The 22,640-nt window shown below is 43.2% G+C and overlaps 1 protein-coding gene across 2 annotated transcripts in view; it reads right to left on the reverse strand.

The window, feature by feature from the left end:
- The window catches only part of PON1 (paraoxonase 1), a 31,897-nt gene that overhangs the window by 7,285 nt on the left and 1,972 nt on the right, over window positions 1–22,640 (reverse strand). The window contains exons 2-7 of one of the 2 annotated variants that reach the window (XM_004767851.3): window positions 18,037–18,107; window positions 16,279–16,352; window positions 14,917–15,085; window positions 9,430–9,556; window positions 5,961–6,161; window positions 4,612–4,693 (exon numbers count right to left, since the gene is read on the reverse strand). In XM_004767851.3, the coding sequence (XP_004767908.1) occupies window positions 4,612–4,693; window positions 5,961–6,161; window positions 9,430–9,556; window positions 14,917–15,085; window positions 16,279–16,352; window positions 18,037–18,107 (724 nt within the window). The remainder of the gene's footprint in view (window positions 1–4,611; window positions 4,694–5,960; window positions 6,162–9,429; window positions 9,557–14,916; window positions 15,086–16,278; window positions 16,353–18,036; window positions 18,108–22,640) is intronic. The other variant, XM_004767852.3, reaches the window with a different exon arrangement.

Consider the following 22,640-nt stretch of genomic DNA (forward strand, 5'->3'; position numbering starts at 1 on the left):
AGGTCCGAGTGCTGTGACAAGGTCTGACTGGGAAGCTAAGAGGTGGAATGCCTGGGAAAATGGGGAGGGTGAAGAAGTTGCTGTGAAGGGAACTAAACGCCCCATGCTGTCCAACCCCGGGGACAAAGGAAAGCAAAAGCACCACAATGACCCCAGCCAGCAGGGCAGCCTCCAACGGAGGAAACGTTCATGAAGAGAGAGGGTACTTCCGCTGAGTTTATTGATACAGCTGCCACGTTCCAGCAAAAGACCAGAGCAAGTATTTCAGTGTGGTTAGTACATTTATGGGATGTGGGGGACATGGCATTTCTCTGGGCAGGAAGCAGAGAAAATGAGTGACATCACCACACACTCGGCCCCCCGCTGCACCTGCATAGCACTCAGAGGTTCAAAGTAACACTCCCTTCTGGACTGGATTATCCTAGCCTGCAGGGAGGTTTGGCCCAATGAGGGCCCCTCCCTGGGCATGTGGAACCCTGAAAATCTAGAGAGGAGGTCGGACAACCCTTTGGGAGTTGGGAATGAGATAGGCAATCTCTGCCCCTGGCTTTGAAGGTCCTCATTAGGCCACGTTCACAGCAAGAATGAAACATCCTGTACCCCAGTTCACCACCGACACCTGTTATGGGACCCTCATGTCCATGCTGCGGCCAGTGGCGGGACAAGAAATCTATAGTGCTGGGCAATCTGTTGTCAATTTAGGGAAAACTGACAAATCCTGGGACTGGTACAGGATGTGGGAAAGGCCTGAGACAGAGAGCTCCCCCATAAAACCTAAAGGCTTTCCCAATCAGCTGTCAAGGTCCAGTAAAAACAACCCCGAAACAAATGGGGTTTAATCTCCTTGCTGCAGGGACCTCCCCAGAACAGAGAAACTGACAACCCAACACTGTGTTCACTGGCCTGCGGAAAGCCACAAAACTTGAACAACAATTCAGACCTGTTCCTTCTGCCTCTTACTGTCCCTGATGCCCTGCCGGCTCCAGCAGGAGCCTCAGGAAAACAGTGCTATTTGGGGTGGGTGCCTCCCTAACCCAGGTATAGAGACAGGCCAGGACTGCCTCCAGGTGCGGGCAGGTGGAGATGATCAAAGGCGTCAAGTTGAACTCGCTCTTTGCTGGTCCTCTAGGAGCTCTGGTGGCTGCTAGATCCAAATGCACTCTGACCCATGGTGACCCTCAGTTTTCAGCACCATCAGTGATTACAGAGAGCAAATTACAGAGAGCAAATGGTTACGGTTAAGAAGGTTCTTTGACGGATTTAGTGTTCCTCCCAGTAATATGAGGTTCTTCTCAATGCAATACCAGAGAATCTACGGGGCGTTGATGTCCTACGAGATGGAACTGCAAACCTCTCTCAGGGATCTGACCCTGGATTCTGGTAATCAGACCAGCGCTGAGGGGGAACACGCACCACGAACCAGTACGCCTGCAACCCCTTCAGAAAATGGTAACCGTTAAACAACATAAATTGCTTGGGCGCATAAAGAGATAGGAGACAGTATCCAAGAACACACCGCAGGACATTCTGCAGGCTTTCCTGGAACAGTTGCAAGGGAGAAGATGGGTCATGAGCCCACAGAAAACTCAAGGCCCAGGAACAGCCACAGGCGTTTGCGAGTCATGTGGTTGGGCAAGACATGCGTTCCAGAATGTGATTGATAAGGCGTAAGCTTAACAAGCCCTAAGGACTTGAAAGCGGTGCAAACCTTTGTAGGGATTTGGGGGTTTTGGAGGACTTTCATTCCCCATCTGGCATGATGTCTCTGTCTCTGATACAGACTGATAAAGAAAGGACATGTGTGCAACTGGGAACCAGGGCCACAGGTTCCCTTGGAGAAAGCAAACATACTAGTGAAGGAGATTACAGCCCCGGACATCTCGCAGGCAGGGCTGCTATTTGAGTTAAATGTTAGATGCTATTTGAGTTAGAGTTAGATATGTCTGTGGGCGCTGTGTGGGGATAACAGGAGGACAGAGTACCCCTAGCTTTTGGTCCCAGAGGGGATAGAAACTCCATACACCCCCTAGAGCAAGAGCTCTTAGCCATATATGCAGCACTGCTCCGGAGTGGGGGGAGAGGGTGCTTTCGGGAAGGAAGAGGGCATCAAAGTAAGAACTTCCTTTCCTATCAAGGGGTAGGTTGGGACTATGTTCCATCCACGCATCTCTGCCATGGTTCAAAGCCCAACGTTGACTACCTTCTGATCCGCAGCGTAGGAGCACCCTGCCCACCTGCCCACTGTCTCCAGAAACACAGGCACTACTAGGCTTGGTAGAGAAGGAGACGCATTGCCCTCTCCCCCTCTTTCCATGGCAGTCCTTGCAGCTTGTAGAGTGGGGGATGGATCTAGTCCAGGGAATCCATCCCTCCTCCCCCAAACCGGAGTTGCTCTTCAGCCCAACACTGACACCATCTGGATGGAAGCAGCAAGAATCCGCAGCGGCTCCTGGCCTGAACTCGGGTGGTTTGACTAGTGGTCACTCCAGAGCCCTGACCCTTAACCCTTTGCATTGACCTTTGGACTGTTGTAAAGGGATTAATCCTACAGCTGGAAGGGTGGCAAGCCAAGGGGTGGATGATGGGAATAAGTTCTGGCGCAATCAGGATATGCGGCAAAACATTTGTGCTGGCCCGCAGGGATTTGAGGCTGTCCCCATTGTCCACATCGCAGCTCAGGCAGGGGTGACACCCCCTGGCAATCAGGAAGCCACGTCCTCACTTGGATACAAGCTCTGGCAACATACCCTTTAGGAGATACAGAGAAGAGATGCATAAAAAGAGTAGCCACCCCAGAGCCCCAGTGGGAGGGCATATTTCCAAGGAGGCTCTAGTGTCCTCAAAATAGAGTGACTTGGTCTACACAGCAGTAGCATGCCCAACGTGTTTTAAACAATGACCAAGGCAACAGCCAAGACAACTACCAAAGAAGTCCAAGGCCATCCCCTGAGACTGGCAAAGCCCTGGCCAAACTCATCCAGTAAGCTGTAAATATGAGGAGCCTGTCCTTACCGAACACTGAAATGTCTCTAATAACCAAAGCTGTCCTCCAAAACCGGATGGCCTCGAACACTACTTACCACCTCTTTGCCATTATCCGAACAGAATTCTGTGGGTTCACACCTGGTGAGTGTGCCGGAGTGTCGTCTCTATCAAATCACATGAGGACACAAGTGAACACCTAGAGTGATCTGACCTCAGCTTGGGGGACTCAATAAATCAATCAGTGGTTCGGATCATGGGGCTCTTGGATGAAAAAAAAATTGTCATTGATTTGGGGAATCACTGCAGTAATTTGTGTTTTCCCTAGCACAAACACACTAACTTCGCTGCCTCCGTGCCAGTGGACCCCCCCACCCCCCGACCATCACTGACTGCTCAGGACATGTTGCACAAGAGCTGGGTGTATGAGATCGTAAGAGCTGTCACGAGGGATGGCATGTTGGAGGAGGTCCTTGGGAGGACATGACCTCTGGCTGAACCTCCAGCTGAACTTGGACAACTGAAGGTGTCCCGTCCCCTTCCCTGTCCTTGGAATGTGCATTCTGCCCACTGTGCACACAGTGAGAGCCATTCCAGGAACACGGCCTTGATGGAGTAAGGTGCTGCTGAGCCCCTCTGGACAGTATATGTGACCGAACCCCTATTAAGTGCTCTATATAAACGTTTAAGATTCCAGTGGGCAGGTGCAGAGAGCTAGTCTTCTTGCAGCGCCCAAGACAAGTCAAGTAGCTGAGGGCCCTTGTTTATTGAACCTGCCACCGAGCAATGCAGAGTGGCCTCCCTCCTTCTCGGCCTCTCCTCGCCCTCCGTGTGTGGAGGCAGGGGAAGAGGGCGGCTCGGACTGGACCAGGAAGCCCCTGAGGTTGCAGACTCGCAGTGTGTGTGTAGCTAGGCGGGCAGAGTCGCAAGCCGAGATGAGGTAGCCAGGAAAGGCCTCGCTGAGGTGACATTCTAGAGGAAACTGGAAAGGTATGAAGAAGAGAGCCACAGAGAGCTGGAGGAAGATGATCAGAGCAGAGGGAACTTGAGTGCGCCACCGGAGGTGGGTCCCCACCTGGTGAGCTCAGGGACACCAAGCAGGGGGAAGCGCCAGAGACAAAGGGGGCGAAGTGATGGGCGTCAGGGGTGCGGAGTGGCCGCTGGGAGTCCTTGATACTTTATTGGGTTTTTTATTATGTTTTCACGATGTTTAACTATCGTGGAGAGCGCCGTCATCGGAACTACTACCAGTTGAGGTGATTTCTGGGCTGTTTCATCAACATGGAGGAAAACATGGAAGGGTGGGAGAGAGGGGAAGGAGCGGGGGGGGGGGGGAGGCCAGAGGAAGGGAGCAAAAGAGGAAGGGACGGGAAACTAAGCCGTGAGAATTCATTAGGGCAGAAAGAATCCAAGTTTCATAGGTGAGATACTGGGCTTGCTCCTCCCCACTCTGCCGCTGAACCAAAGTGAACAACAAACACACACGATGCTGTTGACTCTTAATAAAGAAGTGAAAAATTGGTTCTCACCCGCTCCAATTAGACAATCCTTTTTTGCTCACTTTTAATTTCACAAATCAATTAGAATCTAATTATCACTCTGCAAACTTATAGTGTTAATACATCTTACCTTCAATGGAGTTAAAGTCCAATTAGCGTGTTTTTCATACACATGAATCTTATGAGCCAGCAATTCAGATATATAGACATACCTTCAAAGAAGAAAGAACTACATCAAAGCACTTGAAGTAATACGGCTCAGAAGGTTATGGTGAAGCTGGGAGAACTCTTCTTAGGAGAGAACTCTGCTTAGAGACAGGAAAATGCAATCCCTCTCAAAGCACACCCAATTGTAAAAAAAATAAAACAAAACAGAAACCCAACTCAATGAGTTTACAATGTACAATGGAGTTTTCATTTCTGAAAAGTTACTTCCTAAGGTAGGAACCTAGTTGTCCCTGATCAGGAGGGAAGAAACGCAGCCCTAGTACCAGCTCTAAATATCTGGGTGTAAAATGTTGTTACACCACTTCTCTTCGCTGGTCAACATGGCGACAATCCCCAGGTTCTGCCTCTCAGAGGACAGTGAGTTCTCTCGGGCAGGCTGCAGGAAAGCCCTTTGGCAACCAGGCCCTTGTTTTAGGCCAGAGAAAGTATGAGAGGAGACAAGATGCTTGGCCGAGAGAAACCTTCCCCCACTCTTACCCTGAGCCGGGTTCTGACCCTGCGCATTTAGTATTTTGAAGGCAGGGCATCCCAGAACAAAGAGAGAAATGACTATGTATTATCTGCTACTTTGTAAAACCAGGCAATGCTATAAATAACTGAAAACTGAACTGTTTCCTCTAATCATGTTACCAACTCCTGAAATCCCTGATGACAGAAGATGACGAAGGGTATGTAGGACTGCATACATGGCTTTTGTAGACAGACTAATGTTACCCAAAGTGTGGTCCCCAGACCAGGGTTTCTCTGTGAATCATTTGTTTCAGGGTCATCATCAAATAATAATGTAAATCAACTACACCATGAGGAACACTCCCTCGATAAACGGACTCTTCGCCTTCAGTAACACTTTCTTGATGGAGAAAGAAGTGTCTTGATTTACACTTTGGTGCAGGCTCTTTATCTTGTCACAAACAGCACAGCTGAGATATATAACTACATGCAGTTCATCTTATTACGCCCTCAAAACGCTTCCCTCAAAGCAAAGTTGTTTAGAAATGCTGAATGTTTATCCCAGTTTCCCTTCTTAATGCATACATCCCTCCCCGCAAACTTAGAAGAATATGCTTACACAAAATAGAAAATTTTGACTTGACATTTTATCCCCCGAAAAATTAAGATATTTTAAGATTCTTCCTAATTTCCTTTTACCAGGATGACACGTTAGAGCATATCATGTAGTTTAGAAAATGAGTCCGTTCTAAAGAGAGCTAACGAGAATCTGGGGAAACGCGTGATAAACAGTTCACATACTTGCCGTCAGGTGAAATGTTGATTCCGTTAGCAAGATCAAATCCATCTGCCATCACTCGAACTTCATTTGGGCTATAGTAAACAACGTAAGACCACGCTAAACCCAAGTAGAGCTCCCAGGATCTCAAGTAGGGGTCAACAAAATAGTGGTCATTTGTGGCATAAAAGTGCTCAGGTCCCACAGCAACAATATCATTCAAACTGCAAATTGAAACACACATACAGGGTATATCCAGGTGAAGGTGTTATACATTACAGGAGTAGGCATTGATTAGCATTCAGTAATGGCTGTTCCCAAAATCAAGACATAGGATGAAGTTTTCACTCCAGTCTTTATGTCACAGAATTAATATGACATCAATCCCACCTATATGATCTTCAAAGACAATATTTACTCTAAAAAAAAAAAAAACCCTAAAAGGTTACTATAGCAATGTAACATAAAAATCCTATTAACTATATCGGAAAAATAGTGTGATGGGTTATGAGTGTGTGTGTGTGTGTGTGTGTGTGTGTGTGTGTAGATAGATATACTAAAATCAGCAGACATTAAATTAGGCCAGGAATCATTATCAGGGCAAAATGCATTTATGTTCGTTCATACAGAAGTCACTCTCATATAGAATAGCCTAGGCTATCATCACGCGGAGGGAGGGAAAAACCACTGACAATCTTGAGATTTGCATTTTAGTAAAAGCTCTACCACGATTAGTTGTGCAATTTAGGTAAAATTAATCATTTTGCACGTCAGGGCCTCAGTTTCCTTATCTGTAAAAGGAGGATGAGCTGGACAGCTCTATCTCTCCATCTTAAAAGGTCACTTCTGGCCTTAAATTTTCACGATGCTGAACTGAGGAAAATGTCTGCAAGCAAGAATGCTCAGAAGCGGGATGCTATGGCATATTTTCTTTCTGATTTTGATTCTCTCTCCGTTACTGAAAATCTAAGATATATGAGTCTATTTTTCTGCTTTAATAGGTACAACAGTGAACACATAAGTGAGTCATTCTCTGCTGATGAGGTGACAGAAGTTCCCCAGGGCTATTATCTGGGAGAGAATTATCTCCGCTCCATTGCAGAGGGCGTAATGGCTAGCACAGCGGCTCTGACGCAGCTCTGGGCTCCTGGGCCAGTTAGATAAGCACCCAGAGTCTCAGTTTTCTCATCTGTAAAGAGAGGTTAAACAATTTTCCCAAAGTCATGCAGCTCATTAATATAAGACTAAGGGTCAGAATCTTAATCTGTGGAGTCTCACTGGAAATCGCAATAAGGCAATGCCTGTTGTGGGCTTTGTAGAATGCCTGCCACTCGCTGAACCCCTCCATCAATGATGACCACTAACTACCACGACATGAGAAGAAAGGTCTAGGAATTTAGGATTAGTGTGTATAGGATCCAGGCATAAATCTCTCTCTCTCTCTCTCTCTTCCCTCTCTCGTTTTTCCCCCTCTCTTTTTTAAAAGTAAATTTCCAAAGTGAGCATACTTTACAAATCATGGGCCCGTTTTTTGTAAAAAAGAACAGAGAAGAATATTGCAGAGTAATTGCTTTGAGATCTGATAGACCCCATTTGAATGCGGACATTGCTTGTTATTGTCTATGGGGCCACAGCCTGTCACTGAAACCTACACCGCAGTTTCCTCTCTGAACCTTGTGAGGTTAGGGTAGATGAAGTGAAAGAAGGAATATCAAGACCTTGGCACTGTGTCTGGCCTATAGAAGATGATCAGTTATGACCTTTGTGTTATCATTAATGACATACTTCAATTGTGATAGATTAGTAACAGGAATATTAACGCTATAAGCAAAGCATAAACAGTCATTAAATACAAAGCAGAAAACACACGTGGCCTAGTCCTTCAGTTAGTTGGGAGACCAGAATTTTAGTTACTTGTGGCACCCCGGTTTTTCATTTGGTTCTATGTTGCCAAAGACACGTATTTTTGCAGTTGGCCCAGGAAAAAAATACTCTAACCCTGGGAATCTGGACAAATCTGAGACTTCCAAGACTAACTGTGAAATAAACAAAGTAAGCTTTCACTATTTCAGACTGGCTCAGAGCAGCAGCTTCAGCCTCAAGTCAGCAGGGTTTGAATTCCAGCTCTGCTGTTTTGCTGATGGTATTCTCTGGGGCAAGTTAAATACTCCAAATGCCCTACAATAATAACACCTAATTAAGATGGTATTTGTAGAAAGATAATAAAGTAATCGGTTTAAATTGGTTATTATAGCCCTAACTTATAGTTAAAACTCATTGTTACTATCATAATTATTGCAATTATTATTAGCCCAGCTTCTCTATTTTAGATACTTTTCCCTAATTTAAATCTGGGTATGTGGCACATTCACCAGACATTCAGTATCCTTATTCTCTTTCCAAAATACATTTTTTGAAAGAATGTATAAATAAACTGTTGCACCAAAAGCTGTTCTCTGAATTTGCACTCATCTTAGGGACACAGAAAAAGACTTGGGCCATGTGGTTCCTACACAGCTACTAATTAGCTGATTGACCTTCATCCAGTAACTCAATTTCTCTCCAGTTGCAGTTTCCTTGTCTTCAGAACCACCAGGTAAGAAAAGAGAGGAGGGGGATCCTGGAAACACTGTGTGCCAGGCCCTCTGCTAGGTCCCCACATGTAAATAACACACCTTTTAAGAAAAATCTAGATTTACGGATACTGAGGTAGTCAAGTACTATCTGCTAATCATTCAAATAAAGGTTGGGATTCTAGACAATCTCAAGATTCGAGGATAAAGACAGTTTGGAAAGACTGTGTCAGACTTTTGTTCCAAATCCATCACAAGCCTCACAAACCAAATCTTAAGGCAAGTGAGGAGGTTGATTTGGGCTTGGGTTGACTGGGATCAGGGATACCCTGGGTTTTTTCTTTTTCCTTATGTTACATTGTCAAGAAACTTAAGATTGGAGCTGAGTGTGAACCACAGATCTGTTACTCCATATATCATGTGCCCAAAGAGCAGGAGGGGTAGGGCGGGGAGGTCTTAGAGATACCAGATTGCAGTCTCCCCTGGGTATATGTTTCTAATTCATAGAAATATCAAAGATTTAATTTTTTAATACAAGAAGAAATAAATGAATAAAGAAGAAAGCTCATGATGTAGGAATTGTCTGTGAAATTGGTGTGGGTTTGAAATACAAAGACTGGTTTTGGAGAAGAACAGAGTTACGTCTTAATAACAGCTTGAAGGCCATTCTGAGCCTGGGAGCCATAATTCAGCACCCAGCCAGCCTGGGAAGTGAAAGAGGAAGAGAAAGGGTCTCTCTCAGAGATCTGAATCCTCAAAAGTATCTGCAGAAGAACATTTGGAAGTGTTTGTGATGATTAGAAAGGAGAGTCAACCAGCCATTATCTGCCCCTCCCATTCTGGCTGGAAGGAAAAACCAGCGGTGAATTAACCACCCACTGGTGTTAAAGGGAAATAGAAATATGGTATATCTCAATACTTAGGCAGAAGTTTGTGTTTGATGGTTTTCAGATGCAAAAGTGATTTTTCTTCTTCTTGAAATTTGAACAACTCAACTGTGGACTTAAAATCTGGATGGTTCACCACCAGCAGGTACACGGTATTATCTGAGAAGAGATTAAAAACAAAAATCGAAACATTAACTGAGCTCTCAGCTGTCAGCCCTGTCTCCGAAGAGCAATTTCAACCCACCTCCAACTAGTACTTAGGGTGTCAGGCAGATGGAATATTTTCATGTCCTTGTAGAGAGAAGCACTTGTGATTGCTTCAAAGAAAAAATGGCTAAAGGAAGGACTAGTGACAGTCTCTAAACACCTCCAAACACCACAGGGGGGAGAAAGATTCTCAACTTAAGAATGAGCAAGGCTTGATGCTAAAACTCCAAAGAGCTTGTTAAGCTTTCTATTGCAAATGGTCTCAGCAAGACGCACAGTTGAGATAAAAGAGATAGCTGGTGTGGAAAACACCAACGGGAGAAGGTGTGCTGAGATATAACTCACACAGTGTAAAATGATAAATTCCATAAAAAGAACACCTGAGAGATGCTATCAAAGAGGAGGCAGCTTCCGTGAATCAGTCCCGCTTTAAGACATAAAAGAGATCAATCTAAGTGGTCAAGATGGTGTGATTAGAGTTGGCAAGTGAAGTTAGATTATTACAGTCTTGCCTTAAGAAGCAGCAAGTCTTTGGAAACCTTTGATGTGACCAAATTGGTACTGAAAGAAAAACAGTGCAAAGTTTAGTAGGTTGAGTGGAAGAGATTTAAACAGAGAAGCCAACCAGGAGGCTCCTGGTAGTTAGACCATTGGATAAACAAGTGTTTATTTTAGTTGGTATTAAGTGCTACAAAGGGAAAATAAGACTAGATAAAAGAATGGCCATCAGGGAAGTTCTGAAGTGATGTTAAAGCAGAAACCTAAATGATATAGGAGACCAAATCACGTAAGTATCTGGAGAAAGAGCATTCCCAGGTGAGGGAAGAGAATGTGCAAAGGGCCTGAGGCAGGACCTTATCTCTTAATAGTGAGGTTGTGGATGGAGTAGATGGAGTGAAAGAAAAAAGTGGGAAGCCTGCAGCCATAAAAGTAGGTAGCCAAGGCCAGTCTTGTTAGGGCTCAGGGTAAGGACCCAGGGCTTACTTACTGGGGCCTTAGAGACAAGGGGTAACATGACCTTACACTAACAGCAGTATTCCAGGTGTAGGGAGAGAAGAGACAGGGCCAGAAGGATGGCGTTGACAAGAAGTGACAGGAAGTATCAAAAGTCCCTAATGATGGCTGAGGAATGGGGAAGTCAGAAATCAAACACTGAAGTGAGCACTGAAACCCAGCTTCATATTCTGTGTGGCAGATTTTACCTCTAGGCATTTATCCTAAGGAAATGCTCAACAGAAGATATATACACAGGAATGGTTATTTTGGCACTGTTCACGATGAACATAAAGGCAGAAACAGGCTGACTATCCATCAGCAGAAGAGCTATATTGCTGCACTCCCAGGCATCTGAATCCTGAACAGGGGAGGAATCCATTGCAGGGGAGCTCTAAATGCACGTCATAGACAGGAGTCCATAATGCAATATCAAATGTGGAAGCACTTTATAGAAGGGTTTGGGTAATACGACTCCCTTTTATTTTTAAAAGCATACACGTACCCAACAGTATATTTCTTTGCACGTAATGTTTGCAAAATAAAATACAATGTTGCTATGTGGGTGGAGAGATCACTGAAAGGGGCCTATATATGTATACAGAGAAGAGACATCATATGGGGTAGGAAGGTAAAGAAGGAAAGATAAAAGGATGGAAAATCAGCTTTCAACCTGTTGAGTTTAAAGCAGCTATAGGAGAGGAACTCAAATAGAATAATCTAGTCAGTTTGAGGGAATGGAATGCCCGATTAATGGAATTCTCCCCGAAAGCAGGAACAGTTAGCAGGTGTGACTTGGTTGAACTGTCTGAACTAGAGCAAATGAAGAGGAGATAAAAGATCAGTGTTTTGGGGAATGTTCAGAAAATTTGAAATGCGTGACAACACAATGAATGAATGGGGGCGGGGTGGGTGGGTATCGCGGTAGGATCAGAACTAAGCTCGATAAGTATATTGGGGTATTGGGGAGAAGCACTTGAAGGAGAAAGTGGTCAACAGCATAAATGAGGTGGAGGAAGGAGGGAAGGGAGGAAGGGAGATAGGCGACCTGGGAGAGAGAAGGCCTGTCAGTGAGGACGTTGCTGACAACTTTCAAGGCAGCGGTTTTAGTCGCCCACAATGGGGAAATTCTGGAAGAAAGGTGGTCGGGAGGACTGTCAGCTGAGGAGAGGGAGGCCGCGACCGACAGAGGGGTTTCTCAACCGTAGCTTTACATTTTATCACCTGGAGAACTTTTAACAAGTCCTACCACCCAGGCCTGCCTCAGACTGACGGAGTCAGAATATTTGGCACTGGGGTCTGGTCATTAGGCTCTTTAAAACTCCCCGCTGTTAAAACCAACAAACCAATTCAGTGAAGTTGCAGGATACAAAATCAATACACAAAAGAGAAATAATATAATCCCATTTACAAGTGCATCAAAAAGAATAAATTATTTAAGAAAAAAGTTAAGCAAGGAAGGGAAAGACCTATATATTGAAAACTGTAAGACATTAGTGAAAGAAACTGAAGAAGACACAAACAAATGGAGAGCTACTCCGTGCTCATGGATGGGAAGAATGAACATTAAAATGTCAAAACAGCAATCAACACAGTCAGGGCAATCCCTATCAGAATTCTGATGCCATTTCTCACGGAGATAGAACATACACCCTTGAAGCTTGTATGAAACTACAAAAAACAAACAAACAAACAAAACAAAACAAAACAAAAAACCCAAAGCCAAAGCAATCATGAAAAGAAGAGCAAGGCTGGAGGCATCATACTCCCTGATTTCTAACTATATTACAAAGCTATAGTAATTCAAACTGTGCTACTGGCATAAAAACAGACACATACTTCAGTGGAACAGAACAGAGAGCCCAGAAATAAACCTACACATATATGGTCAATTGATTTATGACAAATGAGCCAAGAATATAGAATATACCATGGAGAGAGGATGGTCTCTTCAATAAATCACATTGGGAAAACTGGACAGCCACACACAAAAGAATGAAACTTGACCATTATCTTAACACCATACACAGAAGTTAACTCAAAACAGATTAAAGACTTGAATAGAAAACCTGAAACCATAAAACTCCTAGAAAAAAACATAGGCAATAAGTTATTTGGCACAGATCTTGGCAATGTTTCTTTTAAACTGGACACCAAAAGCAAAAGCAACGAAAGCAAAAATAAACAAGTAGAACTATATCAAATTAAAAATCTTCTGGGGGTGCCTGGATGGCTCAGTGGGTTAAAGCCTCTGCCTTCAGCTCAGGTCATGATCCGGGGGTCCTGGGATCAGGCTCCGCATTGGGCTCTCTGCTCTGCAGGGAGCCTGCCTCCCATCCTCTCTCTGCCTGCCACTCTGCCTACCTGTGATCTCTGTCAAATAAAAAAATTAAATTCTTGAAAAAAAAAAAGTTTCTGTACAGCAAAGGAAGCCATCAACAAAATGGAAAAGCAACCTACTGAATGGAAAGGGATATTTGCAAATCATGTATCTGATAAGGAACCAATATCCAAAATATATGAAAAATTGATTTAACTCAAGAGCAAAAGCAAACAAATAAATACTCTGATTTTAAATTGGGCAGAAGAGGTATGTATGGATGGTTCAGCCTATTAAGTGACCAACTTTTGATTTCGGCTCAGGTCACGACCTCGGGGTCCTAGACTAGAGCCCTGTGTTGAGCTCCATGCTCAGCAAAGAGTCTGATTGAGGATTTTTCTCTCCCTCCCTCTGCCCCTACCCCCACTCATGTTCAATCTCTCTCTCAAAGAAATAAATAAGTAAATTTTTAAAAGATTTTATTTATTTCTTTGAGAGAAAGGGAGAGAGAGAGAGAGAGAGAGAGAGCACAAGCAGGGGGAGGGGCAGAGGAAGAAGGAGAAGCAGGCTCCCCACTGAGCAGGGACCCCCCACCCCATGCAAAGCTCCACCCCAGGACCCTGGGATCATGACCTGAGATGAAGACAGCTGCTTAACCAAATGAGCTACCCAGGTACCCCAATAAATAAATCTTAAAAAAATAAAATAAAATAGGCAGAGAATCTGAATAAGATATTTTTCCAAAGAAGACAGGGATAGTCAATAGCAACAAGAAAAGATGCTCAACATCATTAATCATCCAGGGAATACAAATCAAAACAATAACGAGATACCATCTCACTCTTGTTAGAATGTCTATTATCAAAAAGACCAAAATAACAAGTGTTGGTGAGGATGTGGTGGAAAAGGAACCCTTGTGCACTCTTCTTGGGAATGCAAACTGGTGTAACCACTCTGGAAAACACTGTGGAGTTTTCTTGAAGAATTTAAAGAGATAACTACCATACAGCCCAAGAATTCCATTCTGGGTATTGATCTAAAAAAACCCAAAACACTACCTTGAAAACATATATGCTCCCCCATGTCCACGGCAGCATTATTTATAGTAGTCACGACATGGAAACAATGTCAGTGTCCATCAATGATGAACACACACACACACAGACACACACACAAATATTATTCACCCATAAAAAAGGAACAAAAAATCCTGCCTTTTGTGACAACATGGATGGACCTTAAGGGCACCATGCTAAACTAAAGCATGTGATCTCTTTTATATGTACAATTAAAACCTAAAAAGCGCAATGCAAAGTTCATGGATTGGTGGTTGCCAGAGGTAGGGAGAGAAGGACAGGAGAAACAAGGGGTCAAAAGGTAAAAAGAAAATAAATGCAGTTGGTGTCAGATCCTGCAGGGTTTTCTGTGTGCAGTGGGGGTTCAGGACTCACGTGGAGACCCAGGAAACGGCTGCATATAAAAAGGAGGAAATGGAAAGACAGCATGAGGGATGGGGGCGATATGTTAATAGCTTTGAAATGTGGAGAAGTAGTTTGAAGACAAAACAAAGGTACCAGTGGGCAGAAAGGCCTGGAAGGTGACAGAGCTGAGAGAAAACTGATCACAGTGACTTTCTGTCAGTGGATCTCTGGGTTGCTGATGACTTCCATTAGAAAAATCCATCCCTGTAAATTTCTGGATCTGGAAAATTGTTTAAAATGGAAAACCTCTAGTGATCAGGGCGAAATATTATTGCTATCGTCATTATAGGGATAATGTGAATGCCAGTATTTTAAAAAGTAAATGCATTACAAATCTTAAGTATTTAAGTGTTCTCAAGCATCAGAGGGGTTAAAATATTATATTTCATTAACATAGGGGATATGTTTAACAGAAGAGTAACATTAATCATGATTATACTGTAGTTGAATGAGAGGAAATATTCACTAACATTTTTTAAATTTTAGTTTTGTTTTTCATGAACATTAAATAGTGTTACCTTCATCTGTGAATGTGCTAATCCCATGAGGGTTAAATGAAGACTGATCAAAGTTACTTCCAATGACCCTCAGTTCTAACACTGTTGGATCTTCTTCATTCAGGTCCATTAGAAGAATTTTGCCAGGTTGATCAGGTGCAAAGCTCTTTATTCCAGGATATTTTAATCCCTTATAAAACATGAAGAAAAAAAAAAAAGGCACATTACACCTACTCCAAAAGCTGATCGAGGTGGTAGACGGTACCTGGGTTCCTACTGTCTGCTTCGAGTCACAGGGCCACACGGGAAGCCTCTTGGTTGGCTTGTGCAATAGGCCCATGAGGGCTTCTGGAATTCAGAGGCTGCACCAGGCCACTCCACACAACACACTGGCTTGGACACTTTCCATGACAGCAAAGCCATGTGTGTCCCATACCACAGCTCCAAAATCATGAGTAAGGTAAAAAATGGAGAAATAGATCAAACGGGAAATTGCTAATGGGCTTCAGTCATACAGGCAAGGAATACTGATAGAACACGGGCTTTTAGAACGTCTCCTGGCAGGTTCCTTGGAAGCATCTCAGGGACAGAGTTTTAGGGGATGTCTAGTGAATCCAGAAATAACTTCTTTCTTAGCCTTCAATTAGAGCAACAAAGCTGGGTTGTTTTGTTTTGTTTTTTTGATGTTGGTGTCCCATATAGATTTTGCTTAGAATATGTTATTCTGTTGCTTTTAAAAGGGGGGGATTGCAAGACACTGCCGGAGAGGATGACTTGTCCTCCAACTTCATAGGAGAAAACTGGACTAAATAAATTACAACAGGCAGCGAAAGGAGTTGACTTCTTTTGTTTTGAGCTATGTCACTACCACAGTGGTCTGTATGCAGAAGAGGTTCAATAAATATGGTGGCTTTACTCTTCAAAGTGTGGAAATTGTGGGATGGCCTATCAATAATTTTAGATTAAAGGGATCATTTTGAAAAGTGTAAAAGAAAAAAGTAAAATTAAAATGACATGTGAAGGGGTATATATAAAAAAAAATACACCTAATTCAGTAAATATTTGACTCTGCCACTTAAATCCTTCCAGTGATAGACCATTGATGGAAAGCCATTCTTGAATTCATTGGACTCACAATTTGCCACAATGGAAGATGAAGTAATATTCAAGTTCAGTGTACACACAGGAGTACAAATATGCATAGAAGGCATACGGCAATAATTTTAACACCAGTGTAGGACATATATACACTTTGCTTTTTGAGCCATATGGCTGCTTATTTTATTTGAAGGTGAGTGTTGGTAAATAGCAAGCTTAAACAAGACTTGAGCTGTTGGATCTAGAAAATGGTGTAGAGCACTGTAAAAGAAGAAAAACACTTACAGAACTAATGAAAGCCAGCCCATTAGGAAGAATCTCCAAGTCTTCAGAGCCAGTTTCTGCCAGAGAAGAGAATACTGAATACAGATTGTTACAGACCATTACAGAGAGCTGTGATCGTTTTCTTTATTGCTCTTAACTGGAAAATGGGGCTACATATTTAGTTCTTATCTAATAGATTCAGAATAGTTAACTCTTTTTTTTAAAGATTTTATTTATTTATTTGACAGACAGAGATCACAAGTAGGCAGAGAGGCAGGCAGAGAGAGAGAAGGAAGCAGGCTCCCTGCTGAGCAGAGAGCCCGATGCAGGGCTCCATCCCAGGACCCTGAGATCATGACCTGAGCCCAAGGCAGAGGCCTTAACCCACTGAGCCACCCAGGCGCCCACAGAATAATTAACTCTTACATTTACTTATTCAAATTGACTAATATGATTCCATAAAAATTAGAAGATGTTGATATAATTATGTATAATTAAAATTTACTTTTAATATGTATTTTTTAAATTCATGGACTAGAACTTTTTCCTCAGAGTCTGAAATGTCTTACATAAAGTTCATGGAAATTCACAAAATTTATAAAAGGGACAATAATTTGAAAACAGCTTGCTGTTTTGTTAAAGACACAGTTTAAACTACCAATACCTATTAATTCCAAATCCAATAAATTCTTTGAGAACCATATTGGAAACATAGGCAGATTCCAAACGCTTCAGGTAAAATGAGGATACATTTCATATGCAAGATACACATCTACTATTAATTATAGCCATCAGTAAAGTACCACCAAGTTAATTATACTTTACATGTACATTTTAAAAATCTCAATCAACCTAGAGACAAAGGAGATTTTTGATTTTATATTGATACTCTTAGTGGAGATGTTTGTTTTTCAAATATCAAGTGATATCTAATATCAATATCATTTATTTTCTAGAGAAAGATTGCACTGTAAGATAGCTGGCTAACCTTATTGATGTGACTGAGTAAGTCATATGGTCTAGCCTTTCCAACCTTAGTCAACAGAGATAAATAATTCTAAACATAGCAAAACAAAACATAACAAAAGTGTGGATCTGAAACAAATTGTCCTCAAATAACAAAGGTGGTTGGTGGAAACTAGATGGGAACTTGAGCTCTGTGACACTCCCTGTTGGATGCCTACCAGTTGCTATTCCCTTAGCCTTTTATCTTTGCTGACGGGGCTTGCCTTCCACAACGGAAGCCCAATAATTACTTTCCCAGCTTCCTTTGCAGCTAGGGCACCAGCCTGTTGTCCATCTCTGACTAATGAGATCTGAGGGGAAATCTGCTGAGAACTTCTGGGAAAAAATATTCCTCCCCAATATTTAAAAGAGAGATGGATGAGGGAAAGCCTTGTGGTAACTGCCAAGGTGTGTAAGAGCTTTTTAAAATTTGTCCCTTTACTCACTGCTTTTTCTCCATCCCCTGTCCCTCTCCTGGGATGTCGTCAGGTTATATTACTGTAAAATCGAACACTGTTCCCACTACTGTTTTTGCTAAACTGACCAAACAAAAGCAAACTATGAAAAATCATCAATACTTTGGCCATATGTTAGTGAAGTCAAAAGTTGAGTACATTGGTATTTATAATTAACTACTAACATCACTCTCTACTGGTTTGTGGTTCTTTTTTTTTTGAACAAAATTAAACAGGTGTATTAATCAAATCAGTAGCAAGATAATACTGCAAGTTTCAACAAGTTTCGATGAGATACTTCTTTCCCTTTCATACTTACCTATTCCTTTAACTAAATTACAGTTAGGAAGTTCAACCGGTGTTATTTCTCGGAAGGCATTAAGTCGTGTTCTGGGGGAGAAAAAAAAAAGAATAAAACTATTCAGAAATTACAACTAAGTTGCAAAAGTTAGCTGCCAATAAAGTTCTCCTCAGTAATTCACACTTTGCCCGAGTTTCAAGCCCGGGGTGAGCTGTCCCTGGAGTCTGAGTGATTCTACCAGACGAGGCCAGAGGAAGACCTGTGGGGCTTCATGGGTACATTCAGTATTTATTTAGCCGAGGTGAACTGATCCACAGAGGAAACACATCGTGTCCTCTCCAGAGCTCTGCGCACTTTGGCAGGAATAGGGACTATTTCATCAGCTGCGTAAGGAGTCCTATGTGGAAATTTGGGTTAAACAGCAACATGGTTCCAATTTACTCCATTGATGTTTTAGGGCTGCTGACAGATGGGCCTCCTACCCATCTGCCCAATCTGGCTCCAAAGCCGGACTGGGCATCTGCTTTGGGGTGTGTCCCTTGAAAAACACAGGTGTGCTTAAAGGATTTATAACTTCAGAAAATCATACCCAAGACCAGCATATTAAAAGACATCTCTCTCTCTCTCTCTCTCACACACACACACAAGCAACTTATTAAATCTGAGTGCATAAACATCCCAGAGAACATCAGAGCAAAGGACAAAGGCAAAAAGGACACATGTGGGAAAGATGCATCCCCTGGTTCCCTGAGCAGAGCCAGACTGCGGCTGAGGCATTTAAAAGAACTTGTCCACAATATCAGCATGGCCAAGAGATTTAAGCAATCAACAATTGTTTTTTGTTTGTTTGTTTGTTTGTTCGTTTTTTTTGAGAACTAATGATACAGTACGGTCTTAGTGAGTAGCAACGATTATCCAAGAATGCCCAGAAATCTTATTTGGCTGAAGATAGGCTGAGAAAGTCTTCACTTGCCTTACTAATAATTTAGTCTCACATAGGAAGAGGTTGGGCTAGGGGACACTCTGGATAAAATTCTTGAGATGGTATAAAATGATAGGAATTTAGGGTGCCCCACCTTTTATCCAGAAAAAAATGCAACATGTTCCTATGGCCATGGAACTGGCCAACAATTCCACCTTTGGAGAGGGTCTGACCCAAGGGGCTGGGAGAAGGGTCTAGCCATCAGCTTTGTTCATCATTGTTAACAGGATAAACCAGAGTTTATCCTGAAGCACAACCAGAGTGGAGAGCCTCAAGGCCAGGTGCTAGAGCTCCAGACATGAACCATTAGCTGAGGAAGGCCTAGCCTGTGAGCAGAGGGTGGTTCCCTGACTGATGAACTTGAATTTACAAAGGAGACTTCAAGGGAAAGTTGGAATCTGTCCCCGTGACCTGAGAAGCTAACAAGTATTTAAAGAAATAGGAATCTGATATTATAATTACAAAAGTTCACAATAAAGAAATAAAAGGGAAAACGATGAAGGATTTTTCATTAGGAAAAACATTTTGAATGGTCAAATACACACACACACACACACACACAAACACACACGCCCTAAAACAGGTTCACAAAAGACTACTCATCCTAATACATATAATACATTCTTAACTTTTCTATTCAATTCTATTTCATTCATTTAAAAATGCTGGCCACAATCTACTAAATTTGATTTGTGAACCACCATTTTGAAAAACACTGGTCTAGGGAAACCTCAGTGAATACCTGTAAAGTGCCCCCAAGGGAGTCAAAGGACAGCACAAAAGATGTTAAAGTTGCAGGTCCCATTGGAAAGATTCAATAATGTGAAATCACGGACTGGGCCAAGACTTGTGAGAAATACCAAGGATAGGCAAATTAGCTTTTCTTGGAGCGAAAGGCACAGGGGAAGTACTGTCCCATAGCCTGGTCATGAAACCCATCAAGTCTGATGGGATCACAGAAGACAGTGAGAAGCAGAGCCCACCAGCCCCTATCCCGATTCAGACTTCTCTCTCATGGAAGGCAATCTCTGACCAGGAAAAGGTAGAATAATCACAGTCAACGGGAGCCTAGGATAGCTAAGGAGGCATGAAATCAGCACTCAGTTGCTTCGAGTTCAAATCTGTGGCCACAAAACAAGTCATGTCTTAACAGAATAATCATCACTACTGTAGCCCAGGTACTGTATCACTCTTATTTAACCTTCAAACCCCTCCCTGAGGTATTATTTCCCCGATTTTATGGATGACTAAGTTTAAGGGGCTTTGCAAATCCACGAGCTTATGAAGTGACTGAGTTGGGATTGGAACCCAAGCGTGAAGGTAGAGCTCACATTGGGTCCTCTGCTCCAAATGCACGGAGAACGCTGCTTAAAACCAGGGGGAGCATCAGAAAATAATTCCGCCCACGTTAGTATAATCCAGCTCATATTTTTCTATCTTAATCCCAATTATTTCTTGATAATTGGCTTGATCAAGGGCTTGATTAAATCCAAATGCTCCATATTTAAGGGATAAAATTCAATGTCTGCGATGTGTTCTGATTCACAGGCCTCTGAAGTCTGGCCAGAAATCGCACAGTCCCTGCTGGGAATTATTTTTCACAAATACCTGCTTGCTTCTCACAGAAGAAAGTGAGGATCTTTAGTTTAGTTGAGAGGATCTTTCGCATGAGGAAATCCACTCTGGAACTTTCCTTGGGGCCATATACAGCCTTCTCCGTCTACTTTCTGCCACTCTACACTCCTTATTCCTCCAATATTCCTTACTGGGATCTACTGGGTGCCAAGCGCTATGCTAAGGGCTCTCATACAAACTTTCTTGATGAATGTTCTCGTCCTGTTTGAGGCAACGATTACTACTTGCCCTGATTGGTAGGTAAGAAAACTGAGGCACGGAAAAGCTACGTAGTTTGCTTGTTGATGCTCATTTCAAAGGATAGAGCTGGGATTTGAAATGAGGTGTTGTGATATGGGGCCCTTTTCTATACATCACTTTCATACCTCCTTTCCCTGGTTCCTGCTTCTCCCTCCGCCTATAAAGCCCATACCTCCTAACCCCAGGAGAAAGACTCCTCTTCATGCCTTTCTGTAGCTCTTCCTGGTCTTCTGTGATAGGACTAATAACTCTTTTATCCTCATGAACCTCCTCATACACATCTATCGAGTCTCTGACCCTACTGTTTTGCAGTTACTGGTTTTTGGTCTTGAGGTTCATAGTAAATTCTGAAATCTGTGAGTGAATACTGCATTCTATTCATCCCTGTGACCCAGCAAGGACCCAGCACCGGCAGAGAGAAGGTCACCTGTGGGTATCTGCCAAACTGTTTTGTGGAATTATGAGGCTGGTGCATCAGATGGAGAAAGCGGTGTCAGTTGTATCGATAGGGAAGGCTGAAGAGTTATTCATTCGTCCTTAGCCTAGGGTCACATGAGGTATTATCCTAATATATATTCAAATATCACTCATTAGGGGGATCATTCACAGGTGGATTTTTGCAATAGCAGAGGCCAAAAATAAAGCTAACATTTACAGAGTCTCTTTCATGAGCCAGATTTTATATTTATCCTACTACGATCTGTACTATCATCCCATAAGTTTTAGGTGGAGAGACAGGCTCAGCCTGGTAAAGTGACTTGGAAGTTGCAGAAGTGGCATTCAGCCCAGGTCTGCTGGAATCCACAAGTGCCCTCTTCCCACCACGGTGCGGAATGTGGAGTGGGTGTGGTGCGTGACAGAAATGCTAACACTAGCTTTGTAGGCTCCTTCTAATGAAGGGGAACAGTGGTCTCACATGTTACGAGCAGCAAATTAGGAATGGAGGAGTTGCCCTAGAGATGAGGGGCTGCAACATTCCGCACCCCCAGTGTGCTGCTTAGAGGCTAGTCCAAGGCATTCCTTGGTTGACCACGCCCTGCCAGGTCACAACAGCCGACTACAGAGCTGGCCAGGGGAGACTACTGATCCAGAGGATGTCTCTCAGTTCCTTCCTAGGGGCTCTTACCACCTCAAAGGACTCAGGGAACCCCTCCAAGACACCTTTTAAATCCTTCCACGAGTTCTCTCCAGGCCCAGACCAGTAGAATCTCACGTGAACCTGCCCCCCTCCTGTCTACTGGATCTCTGAAGAACAAAGGTTGTTTCCACCGTGGGGGTCTGCATGCAGGTCTCAGAACATAATCTCTTCCTTGGGCAGATTCACGATCTTCTCTGGGAGTCAAGGGCCTTTCCTCTGAATGGTAACAGAGGTAATTTACAGATCCTCCAGGATCTCTTGATCTGGCTCAAACGTGGGCGATGTGGGATTTGAGTGTTCTTTAAAGAAGTGCATACAAATCCCTCCAGGGAGCTCGTTAAATAGTGCTGATTCAGATTCAGTAGTGCGGGGTGAGGGTCAGGATTGTGCCACGAGATCGAGCTCCCAGCCAGTGCTCGTGCATCTGGTCCACAGCTCCTCTGAGGACTGAAGGTTACGGCCTTTCAAATAGTGGGTGCAATTTCCCTTCCTTCTCCTATCTGGGTTTCTTCTGTCCTCCATCTCCATAACCATCATCCTCTTGGCCCTACATTGCTCCCATTCCCCGGGTTCTTCTAGATCCCCCTTCCATTCTAAAACCAGAATGTTTTTTGTAGCTGAAGGATT

This window comes from Mustela putorius, unplaced genomic scaffold (genome assembly GCF_011764305.1).
Source record: "Mustela putorius furo isolate JIRA1106 unplaced genomic scaffold, ASM1176430v1.1 tig00003845_pilon_pilon_pilon, whole genome shotgun sequence".
In the NCBI taxonomy this organism is placed as follows: domain Eukaryota; kingdom Metazoa; phylum Chordata; class Mammalia; order Carnivora; family Mustelidae; genus Mustela; species Mustela putorius.